Here is a 9,186-nt window from a genome sequence, read left to right on the forward strand (position 1 = left end):
CTCTCTGACCCTCAAATTTCAGGGCTAGGTGGCTGTTTTCTGCTCCATTGGGTAGCTCAGCAAGTCATGGAAACTGCCGCCCTGAGCCCCACTCAACAGGGGAAGGAGTTGCAGTTTGTGGTCCAAAGGAGAATTACCATTCGGTGTCAGCAGTGCAGGGCCAATGACACACACCGTTTGAGGGACAAAATAACCACAGTGAAAGAAACAAGGGTCAGAGGCCAGAAGGGGCTAAAAAAATGGTTTAATTAAAAGCTGGAGGTGGGGGAATTTACAGGGATTCATACAGCTGTGAATATACAGAGAGAAGGAAGAACTGAGGAGAAATGAGAATATAAACTTTCTTTCTTTCTTTCTTTCTTTCTTTCTTAGTTACATTTTTTCCTCTTTCTTTCCAGTCACCTTTCTTTCTTCAAAACACACCCATCTGGTTTCTCCACATTTGTAGCAAAGAAAGCAACACACAGTAATATCTTGGTTTGCCTGTAATATTTGAGGAGCAAAACATTCTCCCCTGAAGCCAGTTGAGCTGCAGAACTGGCCAGCCATCCGCGGGCAGGGGAGGAATATTCGCAGTCAGTAGCGGAGCCTTCACACCTCTTCCTGGTACTCATTATTCCCACGGGACAGGGGGCTGGGGTTGTGGTTTGCCTTGGCGGTCGCAGAATGACCAGACTGACGAATGACCGATCGAACAGGGACTGAGTAATAATGTGATTGAAATGGGTCTGAGATGCCTGCGTGCTTCTCCTTGGAACCTGAGAATGAGAAAAGCACATGAGAAAACTCAGATAAGAAAGAAAGAAAGAAAGAAAGAAAGAAAGAAAGAAAGAAAGAAAGAAGCTTGGGGCACGTTTTGAGGGGGTATCTTTTTGGAGCAAGCAAAGTGATGAAGCCAGTAGGGGGTGAATGTGGGGTCTCAGTAGAGGGCGCTGTGCTGTAGGGCGCAGGGAAGGGTCTCAGTAGGGGGCACTCTGCCCTCACAATTAGTGCTGACCCCAATGCCCCTGTGCAGCACTAGGGGGCGCTGTGCTGCAGCTGGAGGGATGCGAGACCCTTCAGGGGGTGCTGTTCCCGCAGTGATCATGCTGGAGCTGTGGCTGAGATGTGGAGCTGCTGCAGCTTGCTAGGAGTCTGCATTCGCATTCCTTTCTGGCCTGCAGTGCTGCATCATCTATGCCCAGCTGCTAAACAGCTGCCGTGGCCCGCCCCAGAGACGGCTGCATCTGGAGGAGCGATCCCTCTGTGGCATTACGCTGTGGCTGCCCGCCGGCTGCCACGCCCCACCCCAGAAGCAGCTGCCTTTCAGCCTTGGGGACTCCTAGGCAGTGTTACTGGGTGGCGGTTACCCAGCATTTCAGCAGGTGGAGCCGAGGGGTCAGAAGAGGAGATATAATGGTGTGGCGGGTGGACAGATACTAGGCTCAGTGTTGTCTACAGCAGCAGCTGCTTTGCCAGGTGAGACTCAGAAGGAGAAATTTCAGGATTCGTTTGTTTAAGCTTCTCCAAGCTCCTGTGAAAACAGGGACGGGGGAGGGAAATGTGCGATTACCTTTGCCCTTCATGCAGAGGTGGAAGATGAGGAAGATGAGGCCATTAATGGTGAAGAAGGACCCACCCACAGCCAGCTCCCGGACCCAGAAATGTCTGCGCACTGCAAAAAAGGAGGAAATTGCCAGGAAATAATACACTGGCACGAGTGTGTCCCCCTGCTGCAAGTGTGTGTGTGTGTGTGTGTGTGTGTGTGTGCATGCATGCTCGTGTGTGCATCACTGCTGCCCCCTCCTGGAGGGGATGTGCACAATGTCTGTGATTGAGTGTGTCCCTGCTGCCCCCTCCTGGAGGGGATGTGCACAATGTCTGTGATTGAGTGTGTCCCTGCTGCCCCCTGCTGGAGGGGATGTGCACAATGTCTGTGATTGAGTGTGTCCCTGCTGCCCCCTGCTGGAGGGGATGAGCCCTACTCAGTGTGTGTGTGTGTGTGTGTGTGTGTGTGTGTGTGTGTACATTCATGACTTCTGCTCCCTTCAGGAAGCACTAGGTATATCTTAGACTGGTGAGTCTGGGGCAACTTCACCTATCATGGTAACATTCACAGCCAAGCTCCTTAGGGACAGAATCCACCTCCCACTCATGTTCTCCTTGTACGCACAGGTGAATTCCCCAGCGCTGTTGGGACCAGCTCATGGGATGCTGAACATCATAGAGCTGGTCCTGGTCTCTGTTGTGCTGACCACAGACCCCATGTCCCTGGGGATGAGCTCAGGTCCATCCTTGTAGAAGTGAAACCTCTGCTCACCAGCATTGCTGGGGGCAGTGCAGGTGATGAGCAGGGGGACCCCTTAACTCACCGCTCCGGACGGAGGATCCACACTCAGCTTTGGCCAGGGAGGGAAGTCTGAGGTTAGGAGAGGCAACAAGAATGAATCGGGGATGGGGTGGGGGGTTGACATGGGGGGAAAGCAGAGATGTTGCCCCAAACTCAACACTGGTAAGATTCAAACTGATACCTCGTGCCTCCCTACATGAGGATCTTTGTGTAGCTGCAAGTGATAGCCTAGGCTTTATTCCTTCCTCCAGATTCTACAAGGTGAGTGTTGTTAGCCATTAGTTTGTCATGTTGGAGAACAGGTTCTGGGAACTTAAATATCATAGACATATAGGACTTGATGGGACCTCGAGAGGACATCTTGTCCAGTCCCCTGCACTCCTGGCAGGATGAAGTATTATCTAGACCATCCCTGACAGCTGTTTGTCTAACCTGCTCTTAGAAATCTCCAGTGATGGAGATTCCACAACCTCCCTTGGCAATTTATTCCAGCGCTTAACCACCCTGACAGTTAGGAAGTTTTCCCTAATGTCCAACCTCAACCTCCCTTGCTGCAATTGAAGCCCATTGCTTCTTGTCCTGTCCTCAGAGGTTAAGAAGAACAATTCTTCTCCCTCCTCCTTGTAACAACCTTTTATTCGCTTTATGTATCAGGTTGTCCTGAGTGTGAGGCATATGCTAGATCTCCGTGTTATTGACAGTCAAGTAGTCATGTTGGGTGCCATGTTGTTGGCTGTTGGGTAGGCATGATGAATTGCTATATTGCTAGCTGTTGGAGAGTCATGATGAGTCTCATGTTGCTGGCCATTGGGTAGCCATGTTGAGCAGTCATGTGGGGCGGCCATGTTGTCAGCTTTTTGTCAGCCATGTTCAGTGATCCTGTTGTTAGTTGGGAAGGCATTTCAGATGACATGTTGTCGACTGTGTCTGTTAGATCGCCATAGTGTGTGGCCATGTTGTTTGTAGTTGGATACCCATATTGGGTTGCCATTTTGTTGATAGTTTGGCAGCCATTTTGGTTACCCTTATATGGGAAGTGAAGGGCATGTTTGGTGAGTATTGTTGGCAGCCTGATTTCCATAATTTGGCTCAGTATTTGTACAATGGCTGAGGGTGTTGCTAGCTTTTGGGTAAGCATGCTAATAAGTTACGTTTCTGGAAGCCTGGAGATTGTGTTGTCAATTGGTCCGACATGTTGGGAGACTATATTTTTGGCAGTCATGGCAGGGGGTGGCCCTGTAGTCAGTAGTTCGGAAGCCATATTTCTGAAAGCTGAGATGTTTGATATCAGTTTTGCAGCTGTGTAGGTTGTTGTCAGCTGTTGGGCAGCAATTATTATTTATTTGTATTATTATAGTGCCTAGCAGCTCTTGTCCAGGCACAGAATTCCAGTGTGGTAGGCGACCAATATTGGATGGCCATGTTATCAGTAGTAGGGAAACCATGTTGGAGGGCCACATAGTTGGTAGCTGGGCAGCCATGCTGGGTGTCCATGTTGTTGGCCGTTGGTCACCCATACTGTGTAGCTGTATTCACTGAGGGATTAGCCACGTTGGGCAGCCATAGTTGGGAAGTGAATGGCATGTTGGGGGACTGTGTCATTGGCTGGTTCCTTGCTATACTTTTGTCTGCTTATGTCTTTATGCATCTTGGAAGTGTTCACCTCTGACCCAAAGAAATGTTAGAGACTGTGCAGAGCTCACCTTTCACTCTAATGAGGACGGCATCACTGTCACTGGACCTGTTCCAAGAATGACCTTGGCCTATCCAGTATCTGCAATGGTATGACCCCCCGTCCTCAGGCCCTGTGAGGCTCATCTTGAAGATATGGCTTGTCCTGGATGAAGCTAGGACTGTGATGGCCTTTCCAATATCACTGAGGTACTGGAATCCTCCAACGCTATCCACCGAAGGAGGAGCAGAGCACTTGATCTCAACAGTGTCTCCGGGAAGGTACTCCTGCTTCTGGGGGTGCAGGGACAGGGATGGGGCTGCAGGGACACCTGGGAAAGAAAAGTTTCCATTGGCATTAGTTGGGAACAAGGGCAGAAGCAGCAGCCAAGAGAGAAGCCCACAGATGTCCCACATCCAACCCTCAAACAGGGGCTACCGCCAGGCCAGGCCAAAGAGTTAGGACCCACCCTCCTGGAGCATACAGGCACAGAACTGGGGGAGCAGGGGCAGGAGAAGAGGGGGATGAGGGTGGGGCAGGAGGAGAATGTTCTGCAATGATGAGGCTTGCTCCTAAACTGGCCTTTCAAGACCTCAGGGGATGATGCCCCCCAAAAAGCACACTGCCACCTGTTGATGTACCCCACCCTCCCCACTAGGGGGCAGCAGGGTACCCATCCAGCCTCTGGACTCCCTGGGCTGAGACCCCACCAACTTGTCTCACCTATGGGATCTCTGGGTGGGGCTGGCATTGGTGCTGGGCTGGACAAAGCGGGAGCTTGGTGTGTCCAGGGGGGGGGGCTAACAGGGGATCCCCACAGACCCACCCCCATGGGATTCCAAACCCCAAAGCATAAGCACAGGCGAATTCTCCTCTAGAGACAACCCACCCCAAAATGAGTCATCTAAGTGAGCACAAGAGTTGGCATTACCTGCAAGGAACACTGACCTGGGGAGAATCTTGAGAGTGGCTGAAAGATAGAAGAGAAGAGAGGATGAGTCAGAGATCTGGGGAGGGAGGAGTGTGATGGGAGTTAGGAATGCTAGAAAAAAGGCAGGGGGGTAGAGGGAGAATGGGGAGAGGGATATGTGATGGGTTCCCGCGCGGGGGCCACTTGGAACTGGGGTACCACTGATCCCACCTGACCCACCAGGCAAGCCAGCTAAGCCCTCCCTCAGGCTTCAGACTGCACTTTACCAGCACACATACAGGTAGGGACACACCCAGCTACAGCTATACACACAGATGTTGAGATCAGCCCTGCATGGGAAGGCTCAGCTAAGGAATTGCCCAGTACTCAAGTGCACACCCTCCTCTAGAGGGTAAGCCCAACACTGTACAGTCTTGCGCTGCCCAGAGAAAAGTACAGCGTAAGCTGATGAAAATCACCCCCTCCCTCAATGTGGAGAGGGATAAGCACAGCTTTCTGCCCAAGGTTAAAATCTCCACACACACACACACACTGGTTTTAGACAAAACAAAACAAGTTTATTAACTACAAAAGATAGATTTTAAGTGATTATAAGGGATAGCAAACAGATCAAAATAGATTTCAGAGTAGCAGCAGTGTTAGTCTGTATCTGCAAAAAGAAAATGAGGACTTGTGGCACCTTGGAGGTAACAAATTTATTTGACCATAAGCTTTCGTGAGCTACAGCTCACTTCATCGGATGCATGTAGTGGAAAATACAGACCTAAAAGTGGCAATTCTTCAACAAAAAAACTTCAAAAACAGACTTCAATGAGAGACAGCTGAATTTGAATTAATTTGCAAACTGGGTACGATTAACTTAGGCTTGAATAAAGACTGAGAGTGGATGTGTCATTACACAAAGTAAAACTATTTCCCCTTGTTTATTCCTGCTCCCTCCCGCACTGTTCCTCAAATGTTCTTGTCAACTGCTGGAAATGGCCCGCCTTGATTATCACTATCCCCCCCACCCCCGCTCTCCTGCTGATAATAGCTCACCTTACCTGATCACTGTCATTACAGTGTGTAGGGTAACCCCATTGTTTCATGTTCTCTGTGTATATAAAATCTCCCCACTGTATTTTCCACTACATGCATCCGATGAAGTGAGCTGTAGCTCACAAAAGCTTATGCTCAAATAAATTTGTTAGTCTCTAAAGTGCCACAAGTCCTCCTGTTCCTTTTGTAGGATCAAAGTAGATTACCTAGCAAATAAAAAAACGCAATCTAAGCTTAGTATACTAACAAAATTCGATATGAGCAGCAAATTTTCACCCTAAATGTTGTTTTAGGAAGATTACAGATATTCTTGAAGCCAAGCTGCACTTGCTTTCTGCTTAAAACTCCAGTTACCCCTTTCACAGGCTAGACAACCTCTAACCTGGGGTCATCAGCCCTTCTCCCCTAATTCAGTCTTTTTGTTTCTCAGGTGTGTTCAGCAGTCTTCTTTCTTGGGCAGGGAGGCAGTGAAGAATGAACCATGATGATGTCACTCCCCTGCCCTAAACAGTTTTTTGCATGTGGCGGGAATCCTTTGTCCCCCATTTGATCCCCACCCCCAGTCAGTGGAAAACACAAGTATTATCCTGGAGTCCAGTACCAGGTGACTTGGTTACATGACCCTGCAGCCATAACTCAGAGGTTGTTTGCAGCATTTCCAGGAAGGCTTCTCAGTGGGTGATCAGCATCTTCTAAGACCTATTGTTTTCTCTAATGGCCCTTCCCAGCAAGACATCTAGACTAACTGCATTCTGCCTAGTGGATGTTCCCCAAGTGTAAACACATTTGTAATAGATGCATAGACAATATTCATAACTTCAGTTATAAAAATGATAATGCATACAAATAGGAAAATCATATTCAGTAAACCATGATCTTTTCAATGATAGCTCACATGACCTCTCTTGTATAAAATACCTCATAGTTAGGCCATAATCATATCATAACAATATCTCTATGAAGAATATGGGGTCATAGTGTCACAGGGTAGTACAGCTCAGATGAGAAAGAAAGCAAGAAAAAGCAAGCAAGCAAGAAAAGAGACAGAAAGAAAAAGCAAGCAAGCAAGAAAGAAATCTAGAAAAGAGCTAGAACAAGAAAGCAGAAAAACAAGCAAGCAAGAAAGAAAAGTAAGAGAGAGAGTAAACAGGAGGATGGAATGCAAGCAAGACAGAAAAGAGACAGAAAGCGAATGCAAGAAAACAAACACGCAAGAAAAGAGCAAGGAAGCAAGACAGCAGTCAAGAAAGAAAGAAAGAAAGAAAGAAAAAGAAAGAAAGAAAGAAAGAAAGAAAGAAAGGAAGAAAGAAAGGAAGAAAGAAAAAGCAGGAAAGCAAGCAAGAAAAGAGAGAGATTGCAGGGAAGCGAGAAAGAAAAGAGAGAAAGCAAGCAAGCAAGAAAAGCAATTGAAGAGAATAAACAAGATAGGAAGAAAAAACAGGAAAGCGAGCAAGCAAGCAATATAGAAAAGGGGAATCAGAAAAGCAAGCTAGAAAGAAAAGCCATAGCAAGAGAAAGAAATTAAAGAGATAGAAAGAAAAAGCAAGAAACAGAGAAAAGCCAAAGAAAGAGAAAAGCAAGCAAGAAAGAAAAGCGATAGAAAGTAAAAGATGGAAAGAAGGATGGCGAGCAAGAAGCAAGGAAAGAGCTAGAGGAGAAGCAGGAAAGCAAGCAAGACAGCCCAAGAAGAGGAAGGACAGCCCAAGGACAGCCCAAGGAGATAGCCCAAGAGAGGAAGTGGGCCCCGGGAGGCTACTTACCCAGCAGCGGCAGAAGGAGAGTTAGCTCCATGCTGAGTGAGCTGATCTGCCTGGGGCTTAGAGCTGGGTTCTGAGCCACCAGCCCTGTCTCTGCCCAGGGAGGAGACTGGCTCCCTTACTGTGAGATAGCCGAACCCTGCCATGGACGTGACACTCAGCCACTGCTTCCTCCGTGATGTGGGAGGTGTTGTGGCATCCCAGTGATGGTCACATGCGGGGCTCTTAGGAAATGTGACAGCAGTTGCTGACCACAAACTGAGGCCCTCCTCCCTGGATTTCCCCTCCAGTGTCTTGCAAAAGCAACACAGCCCTGGACCAGCTCAGCTCAAAGTGGCTTTACCCACCCAAAAAACCTTCTCCAGCTGTGTGGGGAAACTGAGGCACAGTGCAGGCAAGGTGGGTGATGCACCAGCCTTTATACAGTCTCCACTGAGAATCAGATCTTTGTGGTGGCCAGCGTATAAGAAAATTAATTAGTTTCCTCCATTTGCACTGAAATTTTTCACCCTGATTTTCTAAGCAGCTCAAACTTGCCTGCTTATGCCGAGGCCTAAGGGGTTTGAATGCCCATGAACAAGGATGGGAATTAGGTGTCCAAATCCCTTTGGTCATCTCAGCTTTGGATTGAGGCTCTTACCGGCAGCAACTGGCTGTGGGCCCTGGGATGGTAGTGCTAGTAATCTCATGATAAAGACCAGAGGCCAGGAATTTCAAGAGTGCCTAGAGATTCTGTCTGGCTTGCTGGGAAATTGCCCTCGGAGGATCACGGCCTTTCTGGATCTCAAGCACCCACAGTCCCTAGTCAACTATGAAAATGTTGATCGCATGTCTTCCCAACTGATAGGAATCATGCCCCTTCTTGGAACTGGGAGGGGAACCCAGGAGTCCCTCCATGTGGGGAGAGAACCCAGGAGTCCTGATACCCAGCCCCTCCCACTCCAAACACTGGACCCCACTGCTCTCCCAAAGCTGGGGTGAGACCCTAGGAGTTCTGGCTCCCAGCACCCCCCTGCTTCAACCACTAGATCACACTCCCTGCTCAGAGCTGGGGAGAAAACACAGGAATCCTGGCTCCCAACTCCCCTGTGCTCCAATCACTAGATCCCACTCCCTGCTCAGAGCTGTAGTGAGAACGTAGGAGTCATGGCTCCTAAACAGCCACCCCCCACCAGCTCAAATTACTAGATCCCACTGTCCTCTCAGAGCTGTGGAGAGAACCCAGGAGTCCTGATATCCAGCCCCCGCCACGCCCCCCTGCTCCAACAACTAGACCCCACTGCCTGCTCAGAGCTGAGGATAGAGCCCGGGAGTCCTGGTGCCCAGCCCCTCCTGCTCTAGCCGCTAGATCCCACTCCCCTCTGTGAAAGTAGAGTGAATTATATTGAAATTATAATTCATTAAAGAAATGCTACTTGAAGGGTTTGTTGAAATATAGTTGTCAGGAAGAGAAACATTA

At 48.8% G+C, this 9,186-nt stretch overlaps 1 protein-coding gene across 3 annotated transcripts; it reads right to left on the reverse strand.

Moving 5' to 3' along the window:
* Positions 1-214: 214 nt before the first annotated feature.
* On the reverse strand, positions 215-7,931 carry LOC125622453 (alpha-1B-glycoprotein). Of its 3 annotated transcripts, XM_048820551.2 has the most exons (5): positions 7,731-7,928; positions 4,933-4,971; positions 4,033-4,332; positions 1,553-1,654; positions 215-758 (listed from the first exon to the last, which is right to left on the reverse strand). In XM_048820551.2, the coding sequence occupies exons 1-5, from the start codon at positions 7,759-7,761 to the stop codon at positions 592-594; spliced, it is 639 nt and encodes a 212-aa protein (XP_048676508.1). In that variant the 5' UTR covers positions 7,762-7,928; the 3' UTR covers positions 215-591. The 3 variants fall into 3 exon arrangements, with proteins under 3 accessions (XP_048676508.1, XP_048676510.1, XP_048676509.1); XM_048820553.2 differs by lacking the exon at positions 1,553-1,654 and having other exon boundaries at positions 7,731-7,931; XM_048820552.2 differs by lacking the exon at positions 4,933-4,971.
* Positions 7,932-9,186: the final 1,255 nt, after the last annotated feature.

Source organism: Caretta caretta, chromosome 13 (assembly GCF_965140235.1).
Source record: "Caretta caretta isolate rCarCar2 chromosome 13, rCarCar1.hap1, whole genome shotgun sequence".
Lineage (NCBI taxonomy): Eukaryota > Metazoa > Chordata > Testudines > Cheloniidae > Caretta > Caretta caretta.

What these genes read in the sequence shown, in the direction of transcription:
- LOC125622453 (XM_048820551.2), bottom strand. Translation starts at nt 7,761, where the DNA reads ATGGAGCTAACTCTCCTTCTGCCGCTGCTGG. An exon ending in CAGGTCAGTGTTCCTTGCAG is followed by an intron (nt 4,333 to 4,932) that starts GTAATGCCAACT and finishes TTTCTTTCCCAG; the next exon opens with GTGTCCCTGCAGCCCCATCC. An exon ending in CGTCCTCATTAGAGTGAAAG is followed by an intron (nt 1,655 to 4,032) that starts GTGAGCTCTGCA and finishes CCTTTTTTGCAG; the next exon opens with TGCGCAGACATTTCTGGGTC.